At 54.8% G+C, this 27,438-nt stretch overlaps 2 protein-coding genes across 5 annotated transcripts; one reads left to right on the plus strand and one right to left on the minus strand.

The window, feature by feature from the left end:
* The first annotated feature begins 55 nt into the window (after positions 1-55).
* Positions 56-20,591, plus strand: FAM234A (family with sequence similarity 234 member A). Of its 4 annotated transcripts, XM_030229747.2 has the most exons (14): positions 126-142; positions 1,578-1,723; positions 3,400-3,476; positions 6,339-6,641; positions 7,717-7,830; positions 8,007-8,195; positions 11,713-11,843; positions 14,663-14,792; positions 15,251-15,389; positions 15,688-15,828; positions 16,186-16,264; positions 16,735-16,887; positions 17,681-17,783; positions 17,934-20,591. In XM_030229747.2, exons 4-14 carry the CDS (start codon positions 6,383-6,385, stop codon positions 18,143-18,145), a joined length of 1,650 nt encoding a protein of 549 aa, XP_030085607.2. In that variant the 5' UTR covers positions 126-142; positions 1,578-1,723; positions 3,400-3,476; positions 6,339-6,382; the 3' UTR covers positions 18,146-20,591. The 4 variants fall into 4 exon arrangements, with proteins under 4 accessions (XP_030085606.2, XP_050836282.1, XP_030085607.2 ...); XM_050980325.1 differs by lacking the exon at positions 1,578-1,723 and having other exon boundaries at positions 103-142; XM_030229746.2 differs by lacking the exons at positions 1,578-1,723; positions 3,400-3,476 and having other exon boundaries at positions 56-142.
* Positions 20,592-21,808: 1,217 nt separating this feature from the next.
* On the minus strand, positions 21,809-27,017 carry RGS11 (regulator of G protein signaling 11). The gene is made up of 17 exons (XM_050980057.1): positions 26,937-27,017; positions 25,950-26,046; positions 25,578-25,628; positions 25,385-25,491; positions 25,232-25,283; positions 25,093-25,151; positions 24,844-24,920; positions 24,634-24,715; positions 24,436-24,504; positions 23,755-23,784; positions 23,611-23,672; positions 23,275-23,388; positions 23,048-23,163; positions 22,627-22,714; positions 22,384-22,522; positions 22,237-22,319; positions 21,809-22,164 (listed from the first exon to the last, which is right to left on the minus strand). The coding sequence occupies exons 1-17, from the start codon at positions 26,994-26,996 to the stop codon at positions 22,038-22,040; spliced, it is 1,413 nt and encodes a 470-aa protein (XP_050836014.1). The 5' UTR covers positions 26,997-27,017; the 3' UTR covers positions 21,809-22,037.
* Positions 27,018-27,438: the final 421 nt, after the last annotated feature.

The following is a 27,438-nucleotide window of genomic DNA, read 5'->3' on the forward strand; positions in this document are numbered from 1 at the left end:
GCTCTCCGCCCGCGCCGCCGCCCAAACCGGGCCGGGCCGGGCCCCGCCGCACCGAGCGGAAGCGCTGTCTGCGCCGTGACGTAACTTCCGCCGGGCGGAGCGGGGATGGAGGCGGAAGTGACGGCGGTGGTGGCGGCGCGGGGTGAGTGCGGAGCGGGGCGGGCGGGGGCCGGGCCGGGGGGGACCCGGGGGTACCCTGGGCCGTTCCCGGCGCACAATGGGCTCCTGATGCCTCCCTGGGGGCGCACCGAGAATACGGCCTTGTGCCCGGGCCGCGTTCCCGCGCTGTCACCGGGCGATCGGAGAGCGGAGCCGGCTCCCGAAGCGTCCCCGCTGCCCGCGCGCTGCCGCCGGCTCCGGGAGCGTGGGGCTGGCAGCGGCAGCGCTGGGCTCGGTGCAGCCCCGGGGCCGGGCCGGTGAGAGCCCGAGGCTGTCAGCGCTTGCCGCCCGGCCCTGCGGCCTGCCCTGCCCGCTCGGGGGTTTGCTGTCTGCCTTGAGCAGTTCCAGAAGTGCCCCCACACCATAGCGAGAAGGCCGGGAAAAAATTGAGTCCTTTCTTCCAAGGCCCAAGTTGCCCCTTGTGATCAGATCTCCTTTATTCCGAGGTTGGCGGCTGTGAGAGTTCCTGGGGTGTTGCTGGCGCAGCAGCTGGGACCGCGGGGCTGGGCTTCAGTCAGAGCGAGCCCCTCACCTCTGCAGGGCCCAGCACAGCCACGCTCCCCTCCTGGATGGGGGTCAGAGTGAGCCCCTCACCTCTGCAGGGCCCAGCACAGCCACGCTCCCCTCCTGGATGGGGGTCAGAGTGAGCCCCTCACTTCTGCAGGGCCCAGCACAGCCACGCTCCCCTCCTGGATGGGGGTCAGAGTGAGCTCCTCACCTCTGCAGGGCCCAGCACAGCCACGCTCCCCTCCTGGATGGGGGTCAGAGTGAGCCCCTCACCTCTGCAGGGCCCAGCACAGCCACGCTCCCCTCCTGGATGGGGGTCAGAGTGAGCCCCTCACCTCTGCAGGGCCCAGCACAGCCACGCTCCCCTCCTGGATGGGGGTCAGAGTGAGCCCCTCACCTCTGCAGGGCCCAGCACAGCCACACTCCCCTCCTGGACAGGGTTAAAGCCCTGTTCCTCTTTCCCTCGGGAGCCCACAAGCCTGGTTTGCAGGTGTGAATTACAGAGCTCCTTGCTGAAAGAAAAACATTGCAATGTGTTCAACTCCAACCACACCTCTGGCCTTTTCTCCTTATTTTGTAGGGCAGAAACATCTTGTGTAACAGCTGGGAGAGAGGGGGGCAGCCTGTGCTGCAGGGAGGGACTGGAGCCAGCCCTTCCCTGTACCAGGGCAGGATTGGGCTGCCTGTGGAGCTCAGGGGCTCCCCAGGGATGGATGTGTGATGAGGGAGCTTTGCTCTGTGTATGTGTAAGTGACAGAAAGAAAAATTCTATTTCTGGGGGGGAGAATAGTGATTTCTCTTGAAGGTGGCAGTGAAGGACAACAGCATCTGGAGGAAGGCTGTTGTTTCATAGAATCATGGAATGGTTTTGGTTAGAAGGGGCCATAAAGATTGTCTTAATCCTTGGGCAGGGACACCTTCTCCTAGACCAGGTTGCTCCAAGTCCCATCCAACCTGGCCTTTGAACACTCCTTTCATCCTGCCATAAATCTCTCCAGGCTGTGCAGGAGGCAGCATGGAATTCTGACCTGTGGAGTGAGTGCCCCACCTAGAAAAGGTACTTTTTTTGTCTTTTGAATAAATCCACATGAAATGACCACATCCTTTTCCACGGGGTTTTCATGCACAGACATCTCTCCAGAGTCCCTTGTGTACTCAGTCTCTGGCAGTGAGGGATGTCACTGTGCTTCTGAGCAAGATGGGAGCCCTGTGGGTGAGGTGAGGGTGTCTGTGATTTGGGAGGTTCAAGCACCCTGCTGACAGCTGCCCTTGGAGTTGGCACAAGGGATCTGCAACAGTTGGTGAGAGGAGTGGCTTGGGTGCAGTGGAGCTTGTAAGCCCAGGGATGATAAATGGCTGGTGTTTCTTCAGCACAGTTGTTATTACTGGCCTGCCCTGTAATCAGTTCCATGCAGCTTTAATGCTGTTCTTCATCTTAGAGTTTTGATCTTCCCATTGCTCTCATGGAAATAATACTGGGTTTTGTTTTGCTCTTCCCTGAACAGTTTGAGTTTCTGTATTTGAACTCCTGTCCGTAGTGAAAACTGCCTTGGATAAGAGTTTTCTCCTGCAAATGACAGATGGCAAGGTGGCTGTGCTCTGGAGGAATTTCTAATTCCTTTGCTGTGAGTGCTCTGTGGTGTGTGCTGTGTCTGCACTAGAGGGTTAAATGTCATTTCAGAAGAACCTGAGGACAGTTCCAGGAGGAGAATTCCAGAATGGTTTGATTTGGAAGGGACCTTAAAGCTCATCTCATTCCACCCCTGCCATGGGCAGGGACACCCTCCACTATCCCAGGCTGCTCCAAGCCCTGTCCAGCCCAGCCTTGGACACTTCCAGGGTAGGGACAGCCACAGATTCTCTGGGAAACCTGTGCCAGGGCCACACCAGTCTCGTTGGTGGAGTTTGGATTACAAGCTATGTCCTTAGGAAAGCCCTAGGGACATGCCAGGAGCAGAGGTGTCCTGTCAGACAGGGATGGTCTCCTCAGGTCAGTGTCCCCAGCTGTGAGCTCTTTCCTGATGACTCAGCAAAGTGATAAGCTTGAGTGCAGCATGCAGCCTGAGTGTCTTTGGGAGAGCAAAGCTCATTTTGGGAAATCTTACATGTTACTTCTTCTTGTCCTGATGTAAGTGGGACTGCAGAAAAAGGAACAAATGACCCGAGACTGAATGTCACAGCAGGTGAGTGTGACTGAATGTCACAGCCCAGTGAGTTTGCTGCAGTGTCACAGGATCAGAACCCAACAGTCTGCTCATGGAAAATAGCTGTGATGGGAATGTTGCATCTTACTTAGAGCAAAACCTGGCTGTTTTGTCTTTATTGATTGCAGCTTGGGCCTTCAACAATTTCTGGCTGACAGGAAGGAAACCTCTGAGATGCTTGAACTAACCAACCAAACAGAACCAAACCAGCCAAATGCTGTGTTTGTGTTCCTAAAATGTCCAGTCAGATCCAGATTTCATCGCTCTGTGGAAGACAAAAATGTGTTGAACATCAAATCTAAGTTAACAGTATATTGCTAGAAATTTTCTGGGAAGAACTGGTGCCTGGTGACATTCCAGATGCTGTGGTTTGGTGTTTTATGAGTGGAAAATGAGTTAAACCTTTCCAATGCACAGATCCTTAAATGGCTTCTGTCACCAGTCTCCATCCACCTGACTGTCTGTGGTTCTCTGTGCTTGTCAGGCAGTTCTGTCTGACTGCTGCTGATGGTTTGTCCCTTGGGTTTAGCTGTGCAAGAGTTGCTGGCTTGAGGCAGATCAGATCTGTAAATCTGCACTGTGGCTTCAGGAAACAGGACAGTGGAGGTGAGTACAGCTGTGTTTGTCCTGTCCCTGTTGTTACTGTGGTACAGGAAGGTGTGTTTGGTCCCCCTCAGCTTGGGTTGGAGACTGCTGTCAGCTCATCCCATGACTGGGGGAAGCAACCTTTAAAGCTGAGTCTGATATGCAGATCCTCACTGTGCTGCCACACTCCCTGGCCTGTGTGGGTTCAGTTTGGGTTTGTCACCTGTGTTTTCTAATTATTTCTCATTCTACAGGGTCTTTCTCTCATGTTTTCTCCTGTTCCCAGATCTACTGCAGGTGGTGTGTGTCACACCGCAGCAGCACAGAATCCTGTCACTGCCTGCTCTCCTGAAAGGAATGTGTTGAACTTCCCAGCTGAGTTATTTTGTGTCCTCTTCCAGCAGGAGACAAGATGTCAGCTGCTAGAAGACAGTAAAACCATCTCAGATGCAGGCTATAATTTTCTGCTTGTCTTCAATTAAACTGATTAGCAGCCGTCTTTGTTGTTGAGCTCAGGCCATTCCACATGCTGCCAGCATGTCCTTTGGCAGCAGCAGGCACTGGGATTTCCTGCATTGTTTGAGTCTTGGCCATTGACCTTCGTGGTCCTCCTTCTGGCACCGCCTCTGCTCTGGCAGGGGTGCAGAGGGCATTATTCAAACCCTGAAAGAAAAGAGAGAGAATTGCTTTAAAGGCATGGAGGTCTCTTTGTGCTCGGTGGCTCTGTGGGGTCATCACTGCAGAAAAGAGGGGAATTACTGGGGTTGTCAGGATAATTACTGCTTTTTTAGTGTTCTCATCCCAGGCTAGATGACAGTGCTGAGCTTTATAGTGAGTCATAAAAATATGCCATCAGTGCTGTGTTAGGTGGTGTCCCTTTTGGACAGAGAGGGGAGAAACTTGGGTTTGGTTCCTTTTGGGAAGTCTCATGGGTGCTGGTGTGCCCTGGATCTTTCCCAGCTCTATACTGGGAGGCCATGGAGGTTCTGCTGGAGAGGCTGGTGGGATGGGGCTGGAGCCCTGTTGCAGCCCATGCTGTGGGTGCTGGTTGTGAGAGCCACACGAGCCAGCTGCCCCAGCACAGGGGAGGTCACATAGCTCACTCCTGCCACTGTCCCCATCTCTGGGGCCATGGCTGCTCTATGCCAGTAAATAATTGGCTCAGCCTGAGCCTGGAGTCTTGTACCTTGAACCTGCTCAAGGCCTGCTACACTAAAAGAGCAATGCTCAGCTCAGGGCAGAGGCTGAAATCACCACTTATCTGTTGTTCCTCTTTCCATCTGGAGCCTTCCTACCCATCAGGTGCCTGCTGTTGGTCTGGGAACAGCCAGGCTCGTGTAGCTGTCCCTGGTGGGCTGATGAGAAGGGCAGATGAAGTCCTTGGAGTAAGATCTTGGGAATAAGATGCGACTTTTGCATTATTGATTCGTTTGCATGGTATTGTGCAGGTTGAATTAAATTATCTGGAGTGAGATCCAGTACTTGATGTAGAACAAATGCCAGAGTGCTCAAGTGGGAGTAAGTGTTTTTAAGTCCAGCAGGCTCTGAGGTTCAAAGGTTGGCAGTGCCAGGCTGGCCTGCTGATTCTGTGCCTCAGGGTTGCCTTGCCATGGATCTGTCCCCCTCTTATTTGTACCCAGAAGAGAAGAGGCCTCTGCAGTGGGACAGGGACAGCCTGGGGAGCCACAGCTGCTTGAAGGAGCTGAGCCTCCCGCGGGTGACTCATCTTGTGTTTCACAGAACCTGTAAATGAGCTTGGGTAGAAACGTGAGACACAGTGAGCCCTGTTGCTGTTGAAATCCCATGCTCTGCCCTGTGCTGGTGCTGACTTTAAGCTCTTTTCTGCTGGGGAAGTAAAGGCTGCAGTGGACAGCCCAGACACGTGACTGCTGGGGCGCAGTCATGGAAAATTGGCTTGGTTGTTGTGGTTATTTGCTCTGATAGAACTTTTCATAACACTATCAAGCAGCTTTTTCCAAGCCTACTGGAATGTGTTATTCTTTATTTCTTCCCTTGTGGTATTTTTTTTAAAGAAGCACTATCAGAGAATCTGTATAAAACATGGATTTTTACTGTTCTCGTGGGTAATGACTTACAGGCTCCTCTGACTAGGGCTCTTGCACCCACTTTTTATAACAAATTAGCACAGAACCCCTCTGTTTATTGTAGTTGTTGCCCAAGGTTATGATTTATAGCAGGAGAATAAAATAGCAGTTGTTAACTCTTCCAGTCTGATGAAATCAGATTTTCCTGATTTTAGTCTCAGCTCTTGCCTTGTTTTTTCTCTGGGGAGGGAAGTCATCACTCTTTTGCCTTCTGCAGGGCTGGGTGGCTGAACTTACCCAGTGGTTTCTCATGTTGAAGAGCTTTGGTTTGCTCCTGTATATAAAACTCTGGTGTTTGTTTCTCTCTCTCCTGGGGAAGCTCAAGTGCAAATTACAGTGGAGAACAGCCTTATGTTGGGATATAAAGGTCACAAGTGTTTCCTTTCACCTCTCCAGCTGGGAGCCAGGCTGACATACAGGGGAGGTGGCAACAAGCCTTTGCAACAAAAGGAGCTTTTGGGGTGTTTCTCTTGAGGGGGACCTGCAGACCAGTCAGTCCTTTCTGCGTGGGGTCTGTAGCCTTCTTTGTCCAGCTCTAGCAGAGCTGATTTCCTCCTCTGGGGAAGAATTGGTGCTGTTCCTGCATTCCATGAACTCTCTGTGTGGGAGGCCTTTAGCACCAGCAGTGTGTTGTATCCAGCTCTGTCACAGTACACTGCTTTGCTCACCTCCCATTAAATGTTTCCAGTGTGAATATCATGTAGTAACAGAATATTTTAATTGCTGTTTTTAAAATATATTTAAAACTGGATTTTGACTTCTTTTTCCATTGTTGCAGGTGAAGGAGGAGAAGGCTGTGTGAACACCGATGAATGAGCTGTGATGGATAACAAGGACTCAGAAGCTGAGATCCACCCTCTCAAGACTGAGGATGTAAAAGCTCAGGAGAACCATGAACACTACGTGGAGAGGAGGATTGTCAAGTCCTCGGGGCTATCCCGGCTGTCCCGGTGGCGCACTGCTGCCTTCTTCATCTCCCTCTTCCTCTGCCTGATCATTGTGTTTGCTTTCTCCTTCATCATTCCCTGCCCAGAGAGGCCAGTTTCAGAAAGAACATGGTTCCAGTACTTCAACAGCACAGGTGAGCTTGCTGCAGCAGGATAAATACTTGCCTAGAGTCCTTTTCCTTTCTGTGCCAGGGATTTGGGTTGTGGGCCTCTGCCTCAGACCAGCATGGAGCCAGACCTGCAGGGATGCAGCCCTTGGGAGCCAGAGCTGTGAATACCTGACCTGGATAAGCAATGGCCCATCATAATTGGAGTGGCCTTCCAGGAGGTGTTTACAGGATCTGGTGGAGAAATTAGATTCTGCTCTGAAGTGGTAACAAGGTAGCAGGCTGGCCTCAATCACAAAAAAAAAAGAGAAAGGGTATCTGGGCATAAACCTCTGTTGAAGATTGCTCTTTAAAATGTTCCTTTGGAGTTCAAGCTAAGGTTGGAGGCAATTAGGCCTCCAAATTTTTCCTCTGTCACTTTGACTTTCTCCCTTTTCCCCATGGCAAACAGGATGGGAAGGAGAATAATTCCATCTTGTTTTCTTAATAAATTGCTCTGTAATTATTATAGCTATTTTTATTCTGGTTGCTTTAGTTGGCTCTTCAGCCTGGGTCCTGCTCCCCAGTGGCTCTGCAGACATTTCTGGGAGAGCTTTTCTTTAATCTTGTGTGCAGTAGGTTGTGCTGGATGTGCTGTAAATGCAGAGATACTGCTCACAGCAGGGACTGAGCTGCGCGTGGTGCTGCAGACACCCCAGGTGCTGCTACTCTGAGCTTAGGAAAGCTGCTTTTAGCTGATAGAAAGATGGAATATCTGGGTTTTGTGTGGCTTGGGTGGGGCTTCTTTATACTGTGAGAATAGCAGCCCCACTCCAAGATCACAGTTGTTCTTTGTTCGGCATAGTTCAAATTCTGGCTGCTTGCCTCTTAAAAAAGACATCCTCTGGGGAGCAGCAAATTGAAAAAATTGTTTGGCACTAACTTCCTGTCCTTGGTACTTGTGTACGTGATTTTTTTTAATATAAAAGCCAATTTGTCCTGATGTTACACTGTCCAGGATGGAGGCAGTGAGTAGGTCTCTAGGAATTTGTGTTTTGCTCCAACTTTCTCTGCTGTGGGCTAAGGAAATCCTCACCAGAGCCTGGCTTGTGTTCTCTTGCAGTGCCCTACCCGTTCCTTGCTATAGCAGACGTGAGTGAAGACAAAGTACAAGATGTGCTCTTTGCTTTCAAATCCAGCAACAGCAGCAGATTCAACATGTCCTGTCTGGATGAAGGTACCGGATCCAAAACAAGCTTCTAGTGAGGGCTGTCCTTTCTCTTGCAGTTCCAGTCAGTGGCTGGGAGAGAAAGCTGGGTGTGGAGAGGAGCTGGGTGAGTCCCAGCTCCTGGGTGGTGCAGGGCAGCAAAGGTGCATGCAGGGGCAGCTCCCTCTGATCCCTCTTGTCCCCAGGGCTGCCATCTCCCTGTGCCTTCATCGCTGCAGTGTCTGGCAGGAATGGCAGCGTGCTCTGGGAGAGCCCAGCTGCAGAGGACGTGCAGTGGCTGCAGTGTGACATCCAGCAGCTGGGCACGGCAGCCACCCCGGGCTGCCTCGTGGTGGAGAAGCCACTGTCCCTTACAGCAGTCAGCGTGAACACAGGTGAGTGCCGCCAGAGCCCTGCTGCCACACAGGGGATGGGCCACCTGCTTTTCTCACCTGGTGGCCTGCAGGGAGGATGTCAGCCTGACATGAACAATGGGCACTGGGTGTTTATTGTCCTGGAAGCCTTGCCAGAGCTGCTTGCTGGGCGTTGAGGAGCGTGTGCTCTCAGCCTCACTGTTCCAAAGGTTTGGTGGGGTTTGTGCCAGCCACTGTTTCATAAGACCAGTGTTCCAAGAGCTTTTAAAACAGGAGGAGCAGTCACTAGCTGTGTTACCTTATATTCCCCAGGGTTAGACACAAACCTGCACCTGCAACGTTTCCCAGTTATTTGTGTCTGCGTGCCAGGAGTGCCTGCTGTGGCAGGGGGAGTGGGAGTACCAGGCATTTATGTCTTTAAAGTTGTCAAGGAGAGCACTTAGGATAAGTGCTTGCCAGTCTGTTTCAGTAGTCTACAATTCTGCCTAGTTCCTCTGGAAAGATTTCTTCCTTTCTAAACTTAGAGGTGGAGAAATCATCATCATCTTGCCTGACGTGGGTGGGGGTAAGGAGTGCCTGCACTACTTTAGGAGCAGTGATCAGCTGCTGCACCTTGAACCCTCCTTGCTGGTGAAGCCTAAAATACATTTCCATTTTGGAAGTCACTGTTTCAGAGGTCTAAACAATATATGTTCTCCCTAGGATCCCATCCTTTGTATCTGGTATGAAACCCCTCACACCCTGTTTTCCAAAAATTGGAAAAAAGAAATAGCAAGAGGTACAGCTCTAAGGAATCCGAGGAAAATCAGGTGTAGCTTTTAATTTCTAGTGCATGGATGGAACTGTAGATACACAGAGCTAGAAGTTTCTGTACCAGCAGAGACCTCTTATCACCATTTCCCTCATGGGTAGGCTTTAGCACAGGTTATTTTTAGACTATTAATGAAGTAGGTGCTTTCAGGTCAAAGTGTAGAAAGTTGGCTGTGGAACCAAAGTCTTGTAACTAAAGACAGCCATAAAGGCAAGTGTGGAGAGAAGGAGCCAGGCTAAGCTACAGGTCACAGCAATACAGGGAAGAAAACATTCCATAGATAACTTCAAAGCAAGAAAGGAAAAAATGCATCAGATAGAAAAGTGAGTAACCCAGAAGTTTATGTATTTAATGCCTTTTTGCTATTAAGTAGGTTAAAAATGGTTTCTGAGCTTAGCTGACTGGGGGTTAGGAGGGCAGAGCAGAATAAAATGTATTTAAATAGGCTAAATGTATTCAAAGAGGCAAAGTCTAACTTACATCACAGTGTGCTAAAAACAGTAGCCAGCACAATCTTTAGCTGTTAATGATTCGTCATCGTGGAGGATTTGGTGAGATTCCAGGGCTCTCAGGCTGTCTAGCCCCTGCCTGTAGGAAGATTGAAGGAGAGATAGGCAGATTATCATCTGAATGTGTCTGATGTGGTTTTGATCTTTAAATGCTGATAAAGTTAGTGGTTTTTTTATCAGTTGAAGTTGTGTTAAGTCCTGCTTTCTTCATTGCCACAAGGAGTGGCCAGAGTGGGCAGGAAGGGAAGTGTAGGAGTGCATGCTCCTGTTTGTGTGGGACATCTAACATTCCTGCATGTTTATCTTACCAGCAAACTGGGACACATGGGAGCTTAAGATTAACTGTTCTAGGTCAAAGCAAAAGTCTTTGTAGCTGTGCATTATTCCATCTCTGCCATAGCCTGAGGCAGAGTCTCAAGAAAGAGGACAGGAGTAAGAGTTTTGTTACACCATCTCTCTTCATCTGATCCTCCAGCAGCCTGAGAAAAAACAGTGAGCCCTGTGGGTTGTTGTGGTCTCCTGAGGGATTGGGCAGAAAGGGCACCATGATGATCAGATGAGGGAACTGCTTCTGTGTGAGAAATCACTAAATAAATAAACCAGAACTCCAACCTGGAGAACATCTGACAGGGAGAAAACTCTCTGTGTCCTCTGTGTCTGCTTGAAGTGAGAGCTGAGCTCAGTCTTTTGAGTTCTGATTATATTATTCCTTCCAGACCTAAAGAATCCTGCCCTTTCACCCAGGTTAGATTTGCAGTCTAGGCACTTGCCTGATTTCCATCTTGGCTCCTCTTGCTGTGACCCCGGGCTCTGAGGAAGCACTGTGGGACTGCAGATGTCAGACATGACAGTCTCATCTCCTGATGGAGCAGGAGAGAACTGCTTTCTGTGCTCTCTCTGGGCATGGAAAACTTCTCAAATGCTTGGTGTTGAATCCAGCTCAGTGTCACCTGTTTCTATTAACTCTGACTGTTCTTTTAAGAGAATAAGATATTTTCCCCCAAGCTCTGTCAGCTGTCTAACCACCAAAGATTGGAGCCTGGAAAATTAGAGCCTAGAAATTCACTGACAAGTGAATTTCATTAGCCTGGTCTCACTCTTGTACCTTTGGACAGTCCTGAAGCTAGAATGTGGTAATTTAAAACTTCTTTTCTTTCTCTGCCTGCTTATTTTCTTCGAGGGCAAAATTCTTTGCCTTCCCATGATTTCCTAAGGAAACTAGGAAATCTGCTCTCTTCACTTCACATCTGTTGTCATAGTAACAAATCCAAGTGGTTTTTTCAGCTTTGCAGTAAAAGCTTTGGAGCAATTCTACTAGAAATACAGCCTGCCTTAAATTATTGCAGACAGCATCAAGTAGTAATTCCTTGGCTTTCAGTCCATCTGCCTTCCTGACAAAGAACAGATGATTACTTTGCATTCCTGAAATGATAATTGCTGTGTGTGATGCTGGGTAAAGGGGAGGGTAAACATTTACCCTGGGAGCACCTAATCAGACACTGAAGTGTTCATTAGAAAGAAAACCCCCCAGCAGTGTCCTCCTGCCAGATTCCACTGCAAATTCCACTGGTCAGTGACTGGAATGTGGCTCACAGCTGTGGACAGTGGATGGATAGAGCCACTCAACTGGTCTGGAGCTGTTGGAGAGAAACCAACACCAGTCACCCCCTGTTTTTTTAAAAAGCAGAGATTTGTTACCTCAGTTTACAAATAAGTTTGGGGTGTATGTTTTCTTCAGACAAAGGAGAGGTGGGATGTGGGCTAGTCATGTCAGTGGGGAAACATCTGCAGGAACATCTGCAAGGAGGCAAGTTGCACAAAGAAGGTTCTGCCAGGAGTTGCAGTAGCACTGGTTAGAATTCATCTGCTTTATGGTCTCAAAATGTCTGTGCAGATTTAAGTGCACAGCAGCAGGGATTTAGATCACAGCAAAGGCTTCTCCATGCCATGAACATGCTGGGAAGCTTGTTAACCAAAGGCACAAGGGAAGCAAGCTGTTCTTTGTGCCAGGGTGTTTGGGTGCATTCCTGCAGGGTTGCTTTCCAATGTAAGATGAAACTGTGGATACTGGGATTCATTGGGAATGCAGAAAAGCAAGGAGGTACCCCATGGTCAGCATAAATGTGGCTGGTTTGTGGTGCTGATGGGCTGGAGCAGGAGCAGCAATAACCTTTCAACCTAAGATGCCTTCTAATGACTGTTTCCCACTGTGTTCCAGGGGAAGTTCTGTGGAGGCAACCCCGTGACTTTGGAGCTAATTATACTGTGCTGACTCCTTTATCAGTGATTCCAGATGTGGATAATGATCGAGTTCAGGACCTGATAATCTTTATTACTAAAGAAGGCCAGGTATGTCACCCTGAAGCTCTGATAAGCCCAGTGGCTGCCACAGAGGATGGCAGGAATGCTGTTTATTTCCACCTTGTAGTCTCAGAGGAAGTGTCCAGAGGCCTCTAGTTTCTGTGGGTTTGGGGTGGGTTCTTTCCCACCCTCCAGAGAAGTACTCCCAAATTAGCACAAGTGTTTTATGGTTTAAAAAAATGAAATAAATCAAAGAGCTGGGCAGTGATCCCTCCCCCTTTTCAGTGTGCTCTTCTCACTGCATATTCCTGTGCTGTCTGGGGAGTGAGCTGGGGTAAGATGAGCTTGCAGTTTTCTGCTTCTCTGCTTAGAGAAGTGGAAGTGAATAAACCCTGACAGCTTTGGCTCTTAGATCAAAGCACAACTGACAGTCAGTGCTTTTGTACCAGCACTGCCCTTTTCTGATCCCTTCCCTCTCTCTGCCTGTGGTCTGCTTTGCACTGCTCTTCCCACCGTCACTGTGCTGGTTAATTCTGATCAGAGTTCATTTAGTGAAACAGCTGCTGGTCATGTTATCTCCCTCCAAATATTGCTTCTCCCATTTCTGAGAGGGGGAAAGTCATGTAGCTAGAACAGTTTTTCTGCTAAAACATCTGCATCCATGATGGAGTGGCACAGCATTGTCTGCATGCCCAGTCTGTCCTGTTCAAAGCACACAAGTTACAGCTCCCTCTGGGTCTGATGGGGGCAGTGGGAGCCCCATGTCTATTACCAGAGCCATGGAGTCCTTAAGGTTGGAAAAGGCCTCTGAGATCATTGAGTCCAACCTGTGACTGATCCCTGCCTTGTCACCAGCCCAGAGCACTGAGTGCCACCTCCAGGCTTTCCTGGGACACCTCCCACAATGGTGACTCTACCACCTCACTGGGCTGCCTCTTCCAAAGTTTAACAGCCCTTTCTGGGAAGAAGTTCCTCCTGGTGTCCAACCTGAGCCTCCCCTGGCACAGCTTGAGGCCATTTCACCTTGTCCTGTCCCTGTTCCCTGGGAGCAGAGCCTGACTCCCACCTGGCTGCCCCTTCCTGTCAGGGAGTTACAGAGAGTGAGAAGGTCCCCTCTCAGTCTCCTTTTCTCCAGGCTGAGCCCCCCACAGCTCCCTCAGTTCCACCTCAGAGGACATGTGCTCCAGACCCTTCCGCAGCTCTTTTCCCTTCCCTGGACCTGCTCCAGCACCTCAGTGTCCTTTTGGAATTGAGGGGCCCACAACTGGACCCAGCAGTCGAGGTGTGGCCTCACCAATGCCCAGTACCAGGGCAGAAGCATTTCCTTGGCCCTGCTGGCCACCCTGTGGCTGGTACAAGCCAGGTGCCATTGGCCTTCTTGGCCAATGTCCTCCATAAGAAAATAGGGGTTTGCTGTCTAAGGCATTGTTGTTGCCAGAAATTCTATCTTCTCCACCTCCTACAGTTCTCTCTGTTTTCTTTCCTCCTTGCTTTTGCTATCCCAGTTATCTCAAGACTTTTGTTTTTTTAATCTTAGGCGGCCAAGAAAAGTTTGAATGTAGCCTCTGTTCTGCAAGACTGCCTTTTGATCTGTTTTCCATTTTAGCTCTCTTGCTATCTTGGTATGAAATCCCTTCCTCCCTCTGGATTTGGCAAGCACTTTCCCAACTTAAGGAAAAGTATGTTCTCTTTTGAGAATCACGCAAATGTAGGAGCTGGAGTGGAGCTCTGCAGCTTCGAAAGGGCTGGTCAGAAGGGAGCTTCAGCACTCAAGTAGAGGAGCTTTGTTGCTATTAAGGGCTGCAGTTGAAAGGACAGAGCTGTGAGCAGTCTGTGGAAGGGTCTGTGTGCAGGGGGTGAGATGGCAGCATTTCCAGAGAGTCCCATTGACCCCTACCTGCTGCATGCTTCAGTACAAACACATCCCAGAAATGTGATGGGTTTTGAGATCTATCTCCTGTGGCAGCAGAGGGGTTGGCAGTGCAGTGAGGAAAATGTTTGTATTTACTCCCTGTGTAAATACCCCTGGCTGTCACTGTCCCAGGGCAGCCACTGGAGCAGGAAAGGTGCAGCTATCTACCAGAGCTGGTGTGTGTCTCCTCCCAGTGCAGGAGGCTGGGAATAGCTGGTGGATGTGTTGTTTTTCCTCTCCAGCCGTGTTGTTCTCCCTTTTTCACCTTCCAGACTCTCCAGATTTGCCTTGGATTTCCTTTGCTTTCCAGTCCCTCCCTCTCAAGGTAGAGGGAAGGGTTCCTGCCTGACTCAGCATCTCTGATGCATGCTGTTTCTCCTGGTCAGATGTTTCATTTGTCCCTAAAGTCCATTGCACTCCCCAGACTCTGACTGTTGCTCAGATATTTTAATCTGATCCTGACTTTAACCTTTGAAATGTTTTTAGTGGATTTTGTTACTCTGCACAAAAAAATAGAAAGAAACCTGTCAGCTCTTTTATCTTGGACTCACATGAGCCTAAGGAAGAGTAGATTAGGGCACTTAAAACATTTAGCAGAGCTGCCATGTGAAGCCAAGTTTCCCATGTCCATATGCTGCATAGTTGCTGACGTTAGGTCATCTCCATCTTAGGCTGGCATGGATCTTTGCTGTCCTTACAGAGCTGGGGCTGCTGTTCCACAGTCCCAGTCTGTAGGAAGAGTGGGTGACAGGGGTAGCAAATTCTCAGAGCAGGTGGCTGTTCTGGAAGTGGTTTTCAAACTTCCAGAACAATTCAAAAGGTGTCACCAAGCACGCCCACTCCTCCAAAACCAGGGAGAGACTTCCCATCCAAGCCTGTGCTGCTCCCATTCAGTTGCTATTTGGTACCAGCTTTAACCTTCTTGGTTGTTGTCTGTAATCCCTTCCCTGTGTAGGTGAAGGTCTTCATCTATTCAGGAAAAACTGGCCAGCAGATTGGCTCCATGGGCAGCCTGAGGGTGGATGGCATCGCTCGCTACGTCAGGCTGCAGCTGCACTCCTCCTCCTACTTCCTTTTCTACACAGGTACAGCTCTGCTTGGGGATTCAGTCTGAAAGAGTGATTGTAGCTGAGATCAGGGTTAGTAAACATCATCTGACAGTGTGTTTTGCATTCTTACAAGCTGTGTGGAGCTTTCATCTAGTCAGAGAGCTGTTTGGGGCCGAGAGAAGGGAGGGGGCTTCTGCTTAAACTGCAGTTTGTTGTGTACTGTAGTGATTTTATTTAACAAATGTCAAGCATGAAAGGATTAGGCAGTCATTTATAGCAAATGATTACTGTGGAACACTTGGATTATGAACAGATAAAATGTTAAAAGCATTCAATAGCAGGCTTGAGTCCCAAAATACCACTACAACTCTATGATGCAAGTCCTAAAAATATAGTTGATCTGACAGATCTGGAAAATCATAGAGTTCAGAGTAAGGGCAGGATAACTTATCTCTCTCATTCTTGTTTTTTGGTTTGTTTTTTTTTCCTCACAGAGAAGTCTGTCTATGCATATTCCCTGGGAGATCTGTGCAGTACAATAGTTGGGGTGCAAGTTAAGCTTCCCAGCTTCCAGCTGGATTCTCATTTGGAGAAGAACATTGACCGTGCCACACACCTCTTATCCCTTCTCAGGTGTGAGGTTATGTTTGGAGGCTGGTGGAGTTGGGGTTGGGAGGGGGCTGATGTTCCTGATGGGATGGCCTGGTGGGACTTTGTTCTCTGCTGGCTGTGTGGTTTTTGGACTAGGAGCACATCCAAAGTTCAGGACAAGGGTTGGTATTAATGGCTTCATCAGAGATTCACAGAAAAGCAGGGAAAGCACGTTGAGGTTTCCTATTTGAATTTACTGTGCAGGGAAAAAAAACTCCAAACCTCACAGTAAAACCATCCATGGCCTAAAAAGCTTAATCATTTCTCTGTCCTTGTTCAGACTTGAAGACATTCGCTACCTGGCAAAAGTTCCTGGGCGCTCACGGGACAACATCTTGGTGGTGGACTCAGAGATGGCTACACTGATCAGGACAAAAGATCTCCAGGCTGTGTGGACCCTCAATGTGTCCCGTGTTTTGAGGTAGTGTTCTCTCTGTGGGTTAGATGTGGCATTTCCAGGGTCCCAGCAACAGCAATGTCCTGGCAGATGCAATTCTTTTTTTGCCTGGGTCATATCTTGATCTTGCTTATTGTGTTGTGTCCCCTTAAATGCTGGGAGCTGCTTCAGGATGGAGGAGCTGAGAGCTTTCCTTCCTCATTTTGTGCCTGCTGTGATGTGGCTGGGCTCAGAGTTGGGGTGGTACCAGGCCAACCCAGTGTTGTGGCAGTCAAGTCTCTTACCAGGGCAGGTGTGGAAGGATAGAGGCAGCTGGGAAAGCACAGTGTGCCCAGCCAGCAGGGTGGGTTCAGGTCTGTCCCTGCTCTTTCTCTCCCACAGTGAGCCACTGCTCGGTTACTACAAACCTGATGCCCGTAGTGTTGTCCTGGAGAGTGAAATTGGATCCAACAGGAAGAAGGTTTGAAATTTCTTCCTTTTAACTTCCTATTTCTCTGTATGTCACAGCTCAAACAGGAATTGAGCCAAGGACAGTTGGTGGGATGTGTTCCCTCTGGCTGATTTTAGGAAGCTTTTAAGCTGTGAAAGGATCTCTTTCAACAGGTTATTGAAGCCAGCTTGGGCACTTTAATTCTCTTCTCAGCAAGAGGCTTCAATGACAGAACTTTGAACCCCTTGAAGTAGCTGCAAAACTTGTGATTTTACTCTAATGTGGCCAACCCCAGGTCTCACATCTCTGTGATGCTCTACTTCAAATATTTCCTCATCTTCCCATGTGTCATATACTTGTTCCCATGTGTCATATACTTGTTCCCATGTGTCATATACTTGTTCCCATAGACAGTGTGAGGAGAGAGAGCTGACCTGACTTCTCTCTCATGGCTTGTGAGCTGCCTTTGTCATGAGTTCCTTTTCTTTCTTCCCTGCTAGGTTATGATTGTTGAGAGTGAATCTGGAGCAGTCCAGTGGGAGCTGAAGCTGAACTCAGGACCAGGGAGCCCTGGCCCAGCCACCCTTTCCACTGCTGATCACCGCTCTGCCTTCCTCATGTGGGGAGACTACCAGGAGCCAGGCAATGAGACAGTGAGTGGTGCTGCTGAGGGCTGCTCTTCTCCAGGCTTTGGGCCAGAATTGGGTGGAGTTATCCCCTTCTCAGTGTTGATATTCCCATCTGTCTGTGCCACTGACCCTGCAGCCTCGTGCACTGGGTGTGGGGTCTGTGTCCGCAGCCGTGTCCCTGCAGGTGGTGGTGGCACTGGCAGCCGTTGTCATCCTCAGCCTGGTTATGCAGAGAAAATTAAATTGGTGGCTCTGTGAGCAAAGTCACTGCCCTGCCTTGGTGTGGCACTGTCTTTGAGGTGGGAGGCTTCTGGCCTGGCACCTCTGGAGTTGCTGCTGTTTCCCTGGGAGCCTCCCATGGCAGCATTGCATGCAGTGAATCTCTGTGGCCACGTGAATATCCTCTCTGTGCCCCAAGCAGCCTCAGGCAGCCTCGGTGCACAGCTCAGCTGCTTGCAGAGTGCTCGGGGCAGTGACAGGCAGCACTGGTGACAGTTTGTGTCTCAGAGGCGGCTGAAGCACAAGCTGAACTTCCTCTGCTTTCCTTGCTCGCTCTGCCAGCCCTCAGGCAAAAATCTGTCTCCTGCCTGCAGCAGACAGGCCAGCTATTTGCAGGAAGCTTGGGGTGGGAAGGAGAGCAGTAAGCAAAATCCCAGCACTTGTCCTAATGGCATCGGTCGGGCTGAGCTGGGCTGACACGGGCAAGTGTCTGGCTGGGTGTGTCCTGTCCAGTGTGAGTAATAGCTGAGCCTGGTGCTGCTGTTGTCTCTGGGATAATGTGTGAGTCTTTGTCCTGATAGTGTCCTGTTGGTTGCAGAGACCCAGAGCTCCTCTCCAGAAGCTGTACCTTTTCCACCCTTCCTACACTAATGTCGTGTTGGAGCTCCGCAACAGCACCGACCAAATCATTGCGTTCACTGGTGAGTCCTCTCCTTGCAGCCCTCCAGTGAGGAGCTGCAGGAGGACACTGGTCCCTCCTGGTCCCTCCTGGTCCCTGTGGGGGTGGTGGGGGTGGTGGCCAGTCCAGCCCACGAGGCCGAGGCTGGATTTCCGTGTGCTCTGTGTTGCAGCGGCGCTGTTCGAGCGGAGCCGTCACGCCTGCTACGTGCTGCTGCGGGGCCCCCAGCCCGGGGAGGGGCCAGGCCCCGTGTCCCTGATGAAGAGGAAGCTGAAGGAGGATGTGGCAGTGAGCAGGGTGGTCTGGCTGCGCCGCACGCCTGGGGACGAGGAGCAGCACATCCGGGACCGCCTCTACAGGATGCGATTCCAGAGCCGAGACTGAGCTGAGTGGGGAGCGGGAGAGGCTGCCCTGCTCTGCAGCCGTGCTCTCAACAAGCCCAGAGCCTGGAACCCCCTGGGAAGCTGCCTTTCTTGATCCACAAACCAAAGTGTGGCTGGCAGGGAAGCACCCCCAGTGTCTAGGGACACCCAGGCTGTGGGGGCAGCTGCCAGAGTGTCCGTCCTCAGAGCTGATGGGACTTCAGTGCTTGGCCACCACTTAAGTGTCATCAGCTCAGGGAAGAGGGCTTTCCCCTCCATCCCTCTGTGCCCACAGAACTGTGCTGACTCAGGAGTGTGTCTGGAGCAAAACATGTGCTTGCTGAGGTGCCAGAATTGATGATTTCTGGGATGCCTGAGAAGTGGAGTTGGATGTCTGGGAAGTGGAGTTTGCTGTGTGGTGTTAGATTTCCTTTCTGAGTCAGCTCTCCTGGCTGGGGAGAGGTGCTTGGCTGCAAGTTGATTTGCAATTACCCTCTCCTGGATTTGGGACATGCTTCAGTAGTTTCTGGGGGGATGTGTGGTGACCCCAGCCATGGCTGTGGTGTGTTTGGTGTCACTTGGGCCAGCAAAGCACAGGTTAAAGTGTCATTCTACTTAGCAAATGGCCTTTTCTCCCAAGAGCAGCCCCAGGTATCCTACTCTGCAGTCACCAGCCTGCCTGTGTCTGTCCTCTGCTGCTTCCTTCCCAGCCAGGCTGTGCAGTGTTGGTGGCACTGAGAGGGAGCTGGTCTCCCACCTGATGGATGCATCAATGTTCCTCCTTTCCCTCAGCCTGCTTTTCGGTGGTGAGAGATCCACCCTGAGCCCAGCCTGGCTGGTCCCTGCAGGTACCACCACCACCTCTCCAGGTTTAAGGAACCAGAGGATCTGGCTTGAGTAGAATTGGACTTTAACCTTTTCTGGGAGCTGGGATTGCTGCTCTGGGAAGCCCTGTACCCAAGTGGCACTGCCAGCACCCTGCTTATTCAGCCTTGCAGCTGCTGAGGAGCCTTCTCCAAGCACTGTCCTTGCTGCCAGGAGGTGGGCAGGAGCTCTGTGCTGCCTCCCTGCCCTTGGAATTGAAGTGATGCTGGGTGAGGATCCTCAAGCACTCTCCTCTCTGCCCAGCCTGGTATCCTGAGGGGATGGGACAGGTTGCTGTGTGAAGATCACATGTTTCTCCTGGAGATCCGTGTAGCCCCGTGAGGTGGTTGCTCTGCCCTGTCCTGATGGGTGCCAGTGCAGGCTGTAGAAACAAGGTGCAGAGCCTTGAAAACAGTTTGAACCAGCTACTCAGTCCTGAAAATAAAAATAGGCCTAAAAATAACCTCTCTCAGGCTCTGCAGTGCTGGAGGGGGTTTGGCCAGTGCCTCCTTCCCTTGCTTAGTCTGACACTGGGGGATGTGTAGAAACACTGTAGGATGGGAATGTGCAGCATCAGGCATCAGCTCTTCCCTTCAGCCACTGCTGGGCCCAAATGTGCCACTGGGCAGCTGCTGTCCCCAGCTCACAGCACAGCCCCAGCCCTCCCAGGCTGACAGCACAGGGAGCTGGGCTGCCTGGACCTCCTGCTTCCAGCCCTGTGTCCCTCTGCCCCATATGCTGGGCAGTCAAGGGAGCCAGCCCTGGGGTGTCTGGATGTGCAGGAAGCCAGGGATGCCCTCTGCAGAGTGCTCCACAACCTTCAAAGCACCCTGGGCTCAAAATGATGGGGTTGCCCTTCTGCCTCTCTTCCCAGCTGTTTTCTGAGGGAGTCCAGGAGTGCAGGGAGGTTCCTCAGCTGTGTCCCCCAGCTTGGGTTTCCTCTTTGCTCAGCACCTTAGGCCTGACAGCCCCCCAGGTCTCTGTGCCAGTGTTGCAGCCATAAGAGGGCTGGATTGAGGCTGCCCTTCAGCCAGCTGGGGCAGGGCACCCCCAGGCTTGCACTGTAGCCCAGCCTAAGGGCTGGGTGTGGATTGTTTCCTGCTGAGATTCCCCTGGCCAGGAGCAAGGGGAATGCCTGGGCTGTGTTCTCATTACACTCTCCCTCCTCAGATCCCTACCCAGACCTGACCTTCCCATAGGCACATGAATGTTCTTGAGGAGAGCTGGATTTTCAGCTTTGAGGAGCTTTCCTGGCTTTAAATTGTCCAGTGATGTTTCTGGACAGTTTGGAAATGCAAATTTTGCTGTGGCAGCTCAATTAAACGCATCAGTGCCAAACCAGCACCTTCTTAACAAAACCAGTCTGTTTCCAGCTTGTTTCCTGTGTAAAATTTTTTTTTTTTTCAGTATTTGATGAATGACTTTGTGCCTTGATTCAATAACTCACCTGGGTGGCAGTGGCTATATCACTGTGTTATGTGTTAGTGTGGTTTTTAACACTGAGACTGTTTGGTTTGGTTCTTTAACTTATTGCAAATTGTGCTGTACAGGACTTGCTCTAACCAGAATGGTTTCAATAAATCCTCTTTTGCATTGTTTGTAAATGGTGCCCTGCTTTGGTGCTGCAGGTTACACAAGACTTTGGGATTTTTGTCAGCCCTTTGAGTGACCTACCCAAGGCAGAGCTGCCCTCCCTGTGAGGGATCCAGGAGTCCTGGTGATGCTTTGATGGCTGAGGTGCTGCCTGCTGCCCTGTCCTGCTGTGGGCAGGTGATGGACCGGGAAAAGGGAGAAGGCAGCGTGTGGAGGGAGGCTGGAGTTAGATAACGAGGCTGGGCCAGCCCATCCCTGCCCCCTCCGGTGCTCTGTGACCTGGTTTTACACCCCAGATTCCCTCTGCAGTCCATCAGCATGAAAATCTCATGCCGGGGTTTGGATTTGGATCAAGCCGGAGGGAGACGCGTGGCGGGTGCTGTCTCCTGGAGCGCGGGGCCATCTGTCACTGCCCGGTGCTGCCAGCACCCAGGGCCCAAGCTCCATCCTGTGACCGAGGCTCCAGCAGCTTCCCCTGCCCCGGGGGCCTCTGCCCAGCAGGGAGCTGAGAATGCCCCTCGCTCTGTGCCAGGCTCTGCAGCAGGGCAGGATCATCCCCAGCATCCCAACCTCCCGTGTTTGTTAGCCAGGATACAGGATGGCACCTCCTTGTCCGATTGGGGCTGGAGCTGTGCCCAGCTCTGCTCTGTGGGTACGTGTAGAGCAGGCTGGGCTCCAGGGCTGAGCACTGCTGGGCATCAGCCCCCCTCTCCTTTATGTAACCACCAGCGATAATCCTCTGCAGCTGGGGCTGTGCTACAGGGAAGGGAATAATCCTGCCGTGCGATCCTCAGCCTTGTTCAGATTAACAGCCCATGGACAGGAGAGTGGCTCAGCTGCCAGCCCTGCTCCTGGTGCCCCTGCCACCCACAGGGCCAACCCCATTCCAGAGGCCTTTCTGTCCCTCCCAGTGTGTGGCTGGCACACCTTGAGTGCCTGAGTGCCCACTCGGCCGTGCCAGGCCGGTGCTGCCCCTCGGAGCGAGCAGGTCCATGGGTGCTGGCTGTGCCACGGGCACACGTGTCTGGGGGGACTGGTCCCCTTCCGGCCCTGCACCCTGGCTGGCTGCTGCAGGCATGGCAGGACTTCACTTCCAGCCCAGAGCACATCTCACAATCCAGCCTGGAGAAATGGGCAGCGCTTTGTGCCCCTCCCACCCTGCCAACGCCTCCCTGGCCCTGCTCCACAAGAACCACGGGAGCCTCCAGTGTTTCCCGTGGGGGTTTTACTGTGCCCGGGCTGGGGGCGGTAGCAGGGGTGACCCCGCACCAGGCCGGCTGGGTGCGGCTTCCCCGAGGGACAGGAGGCTGTGGGGACGTGAGCGGGGGCTGCGGCGGGGTCAGCCTGGCTCCGGGGGGGATATGGCTTCTCTCCTTCGGTGCTACTGCCGGCAGGCTCCTGCGGCGGGGCTGCGTGTGCTGGGTCAGGGCGCTCCGGTACTGCCGGGGCTGCGGCTCTCAGCTCTCCTCCTCGGGGACAGGGGCGGTGGAAGGGCTCCTGCTCCTCTCCTCGGCATCGCCCGCGGGCAGCAGCAGCGCCGGGCTGGGGCTGGAATGCCGCTGTTTGCGCATGAAGGGGAAAACCCTGCGGGCAGAACGGGGTCAGAACCGGCGGGGACCACCCCTGGTGGCCCCAGGGGACGGCCCCTGCCCTCACCGCTTCTTGGTCTCTGGGGGAATGATGGCCTCGGCCAGCAGGTTCTTGTAGAGGTCCGACTTGAGGAAGCGTGGGTAGGAGTCCTGGGCGAGCAGAGACGTCAGGATCCTGCCCAGCCCTGCCCTGCCCTGCCCCGCCCTCACCCACCTTCTTCATCAGCATGTAGATGTGCATCTGGGCATCGTCCATCACGTAGCGATGGGGCGTCTTGATGCCCTCCAGGGTTCTCTCCATTGTCTTGCTGTCGATGTTCACCCAGCGCGTGGCCCCGGGCGCCAGGAACTGCCTGGGGAGTCACAGACGGCGCTGAGCCCGGCCTTGCCCCGGGGCAGAGCACCGTGATGGCCTGACCAGCCCCAAACCTTTCCTCCCGAACCCACTGGCACTCACTGGTAGATGGAGTCCACGATCTCGGCGATGCGGGACTGCTCCCCGTAGCGCAGCTCCTCACACGCCTCCCAGAAACTCAGGTTCTCAGCTGGGGAGAGGGACACGGTGCTGGGAATGGGGACACGGGGCACCCCTCATGGGCAATCCCCAAAGGCCACCATGGCTGGGCATGTGCCCCCCTGGGACAGAGCCAGCTGGGGCAGGGAAACTGGGAAATTGGGGCAGATTAGCTGGGAGGTGCTGAGATGTGGTGGTGGGCTGAGGAATGGCAGGACGTGGTAATGGGTTGGTTTGGTGATGTTGGCATTGGACAGTGGATTAGGCACTAGTGGGACATGGTGGGTGTGTGGTGTTGGGTCAGAGTGGTGGGTCTGGGGTGCCAAGACAAAGGTGTTTCAGGGTTTGGGCTGGGCCCCCTCACCACTGAACTCCTTCTTGAGGAATTCCAGGAGCTGTGCCCGGCCCAGGGGGTCGTTGATGAGCTCACTGAAGTTGAAGCCCCAGCGCTCCACGCGCAGCTTTGTGGGGGTTGTCACTCTGTGGGTGACAGTGGCATTGGGGCTGGCAGCCCATGGCAGCCTGCATGACCCCACAGCCCCCACACCCTGCAGATTGGGGTTCTGGGGGGCCTGGGCCTGGGGCACTTACGTGGGGGCATTCATGGCCCAGTACGTGGTGTCATCCGTGATCCAGGGGTTGCTGGGCAGGCAGCCGGACATGATGGGGTCGTGGGGCACATACTGCTCGTTGAACTTGATGTACCTGCCAGGAGTGGTGGCTGGAGGAGACCAGGGCCACCAACCCCACCCACCATGGGGATATGATGGGAACATGGTGGGGATGTGCCTGAGCTGAGCAGAGCCTCGGCTCCACTGCCTGCTGAGGGCTGGGGTGCAATGGTGCCAGCACCAGCTGCTGGGATGGGGGTGCCCCTGTCACCCTGACAGGGACCCAGCTGTGGCTGGGGCAGCTGCTGCCACTCACCCCTCAAGGCAGATGGAGGACTTCACCCTGGTCCTGGCCATGGCCTTCCTGCAGTACTCGATCTGGGGCCAGGCGCAAGGGAGATGTTGGGGTGCCTGGCAGCTCGTGCCCCCCAGAGCTGCCCCCACCCCTCGCCCCACTCACCTCTCGCTTGTAGTAATCCATGTTCTTGGTCTGCAAGAGATGCACGGGGCTGGGTGAGGGCACAGTGGGGCCGGGACATTGTCCTGCCCCACCACCCTGGACAATCCAGGCACCCAGTCCCCCACCCTGGGACTCTATCCCATCCTCTTGGCCTCCAGCCTCATTCCCCCAGCCCTCCTGGGGCCAGCACAGCCCATGGAATGAACCCTGCCTTCCCCCCTCCACAGCCCGCTGTGACACCAGCCCTAGGTTAGTGACACTTACGTGGGCAGAGGACACGGCACATGGCGCAGAGAAGAGAAAGTGGGTGGTTAGTGAGGACAGCCTGGGGGGGCTGGGGCAGCATTAGTGGGGTCACAACACAAGGAAGGGCTTGGTGGCTACTGCTGGCACCCCAGGGTGCCAGGGCTTCCTGCAGCACAGCTGCCCTGCAGGGATCAGAGGTGCTGGCACAGAGGGGTGCTGGGTGCAAGGACAAACACAAGGACCCTCCATGCTTGGGGGGTGGGGGGCACACGGATGTTAGCAGAGCTGGGGCTCACCCCTCACCCCAAAATGTGGGCACAGCCTGGGGTGAGATGGATGGGCACCCACCAGGGCAGCTTTTCACCCCGGCACAGGCACTGGGTGTGCCCTTGTGCCCGCTGGCAGCCCCAGGGGTGCCTGGACACCCCCACTCACCAGCTGGACACGGGTGGTGTGGCAGTTCCTGCGCTCGGGACCCTGCTCCAGCACGTTAGGGGCTCCTGGCTGCAAGGAGAGCACCATGTTGGGGGCTGGGGGGACCCCCTGTGTCCCTCAGCCCCCCCTGCTCAGGCCGGGGCCGTGAGTGCTGCCGGGGCTGCCCCTCCAGCCCGACCCCCCCCACCCCGCGCTCACCGGGGGCCGGTTGACGAGCCAGTACGCCTGTTCCTGGCAGTCGATGACGATGCGGTCGCCCTTGCGCCGCTGCTTGGCTGCCCTGGCCGTGCAGAGGCAGCGGGGAGGTGCTGGCACCCTGCCTGCCCGGCACCCAAGGGGTGCTCCATCCCGGCTGCTCCATCCCGGCCGCTCCCCGGGCACAGCGGTGCCGCCCGTGCCAGCACTCACCGGAGCTGCTCCCGCGCCTGCATCACCACGAAGTCCCAAGTGTGGTTGATCCGCTTGTGCAGGAGGTTGTAGTTGTCCTGAGGAGCGACAGGTAGGCACGGTGTGGCCCTGTCCCCTTGCCCTGACTCCGGCTCCTGCTGCCGCTCCAGCACTGGGACAGCCGGTGTTCCCCGCCACGGGCGAGACCCTGCTCCTGGGTGAGCCGAGACTGCCCCAGCTCATGGCAGGTGTGGGGAGGGCACCGCTCACCTTCTCGTGCTCGATCAGATCACCCTGCTTGCGGATGTTCTTCTTGGCCAGGTAAATGGCTGCAAGAGAAGTGGCGGCGCTCAGGGGGCCTGGAAGGGGTCGCAGCCTGTGCTGGTGCCAGCGTCACGGCGGCACCTACCGTAGTCCAGCTCCGTGGCCGGCCACTTGGTGCTGGTCCAGAAATAGGGGGTCTGCGGGGGAGGAAGAGGTTGAGGAGCTGCCATGGGGTGCCACGGTGCCCAGGCGGGGCAGCCCCGGCGTTCGGGCTGTGCCGTGCCCCGGGGGGCGGTACCTGGAAGCGGTAGGGCGACTCATCGGCCCGCAGCACCAGGGAGCGCGGGTCCTTGAGCGGGTAGATGTAGCCGTGCTTCACGATGAGGTTACCGAGGTGCAGCGACTCTGCGGAATGGGATTGGGGGCTGCGTGGAGGGCCGGCAGCCCCAGTTGCCCCCCCCGGTGCCAGCTGTCTGTGCCAGGGCCCTCACCCTCCTCGGAGATGCCGTACTTCTGGATGAGCCACTCCACGATGTCGTTCCCTAGGGACGGAGGCTGCGTTAGTGGGGTGCAGGAGGGTTCCCCAGACTGGATTTGGGGGTCTTCTCGGCTGGGGCACCTGGCGCAACATGGCAGTGCCAGGGGTCACGCAGGGTGACGGGGGGCCTGCCAAGGACGTGCGAGCGCCCGCCCCGCGCAGCCGATGCATAATTGATCCCAGCTGCAGCGCTGAGCACCGGGGTGCGGGAGAGGAGCGGCGCGGGGGCCGGCGGTGGCCGCTGCTGCAGGGCTGGGGACACTCGGGGAGTTCCCGCACGCCTTCCCCACGCACCTCGCGGGGGAACCCCATCTCGGGGACCCACCTGTCATGGCGTGGGGGATGACGGTGATGAGCAAGCGCTGGTTCCTCATCTTGATGCCCATGTCGGGGTCCTGCATGCTGACGATCATCCGCTCCATCTGCCGGGCAAACCGCTGTGCTCAGCCCCGCGACGGCGGCTCCGGGCCTGGACACAGCCCGGCTCCCCTCGCTGTGACCCCGGGAACCCTGTGACCTGGGCACAGCCTGGCTCCCCTTGCTGTGACCCCGGGAACCCTGCGACCTAGGCACAACCCGGGTCCCTGCAACCCGACATGGGCACACAGTGCCCAGCCTGGGGACAGCCTGGAACTCCCCAGTGCCCCAGGGCACCTTGTGCCCAGCCTAGGGACAGCCTGGCATGCCACAGCCTGACCGAGGCACCCAATAGCCGGGAGACCGCGCGATGCTGGAGCTGCAGACACTTATCCTCTGGGCACCCCCGGCCCGGGGAACCCCGGTTTTGGGGAGTGAGCTCTGCCGAGACTCTGGCAGCACCCTCGCCCGGCGTGGGGGAGCAGAGTACGCCGCTCCGGGGCGCTGCCCGCCGGTATTCCCTCGTGGGGCGGTTCCCAGTGCCCCGTGGCGGCGCCGGTGCCGGGGTGGTGCCCGTTGTCCCGCGCACGCTGGGCGGTGCTGGTCCCCGGCCATCCCATGCCCGAGCCGCCGGCGGCTCCCGGTGCCCGCGTAACCCAGCGCAGTGTCAGTGTCCGGTCCCCACGGTCCCAGCGCCCGGTACTCGATCCACACGGTGCCGGTGCCCCAGTCTGCACAGTTCCCGCGCCCCGTCCCCGGTCCACAAGGTGCCGGTGCCCGGTGTCCCCGGTCCCCCACCCCGGCATGCCGGTGCCCGATCCCCACAGTCCCATCACCGAGTGCCCGCGTTGCCCGCTCCCCACGTTGGCGGTGCCCCGTTTCCGCCGTGCTAGTGCCCGGCTCCGGCGCGGTGCCCCCTCCCCGCGGGGCGGCTGCCGGTGCCGGTGTCGCTCACCTTGCGCAGACAGGGCATCTGGAGCCGGGGGTACTGGCCGCGGGGGCCGCCGATGGTCATCGCGGGTGCGCGCCGCGCCTCTCCGCCCGGACCCGCCCCGGCCCTGCCCGGTCCCGCCCCGCTGCCCCCCCCGCGGCTGCCACCGCCTCCACCGGGTGCCCCAAACCCGGGTCCCGACCCGCGGGGCCAATCTGCCCCTTGCCCGTGGCACCCCCGGCACCCCTCCGCCCCCGCCGCCCCCACAGCCTCCCGGGACCGGGGGGTGCCCGGGACCGGGGGGTGCCCGGGCCGGGCCGGTGCCTGGGAGGGTGACACTCACCGCTGTGGCTACGGGATGGCGGCGCGGACAGGGTGCGGGCGGCGCGCTGAGGGGACAGGAAGGATGTTCGCGGGGTGCGGGCAGGGTGGGACAACGTGCCGGCAGCGTGCGGGGTTGCGGGCAGCGCGGTCATGGTGCGGGCACTGTGAACAAGGGGCTGGCCAGGATGCGGGCGGTGCGGCC

Source organism: Serinus canaria, chromosome 14 (genome assembly GCF_022539315.1).
Source record: "Serinus canaria isolate serCan28SL12 chromosome 14, serCan2020, whole genome shotgun sequence".
Classification (NCBI taxonomy): domain Eukaryota; kingdom Metazoa; phylum Chordata; class Aves; order Passeriformes; family Fringillidae; genus Serinus; species Serinus canaria.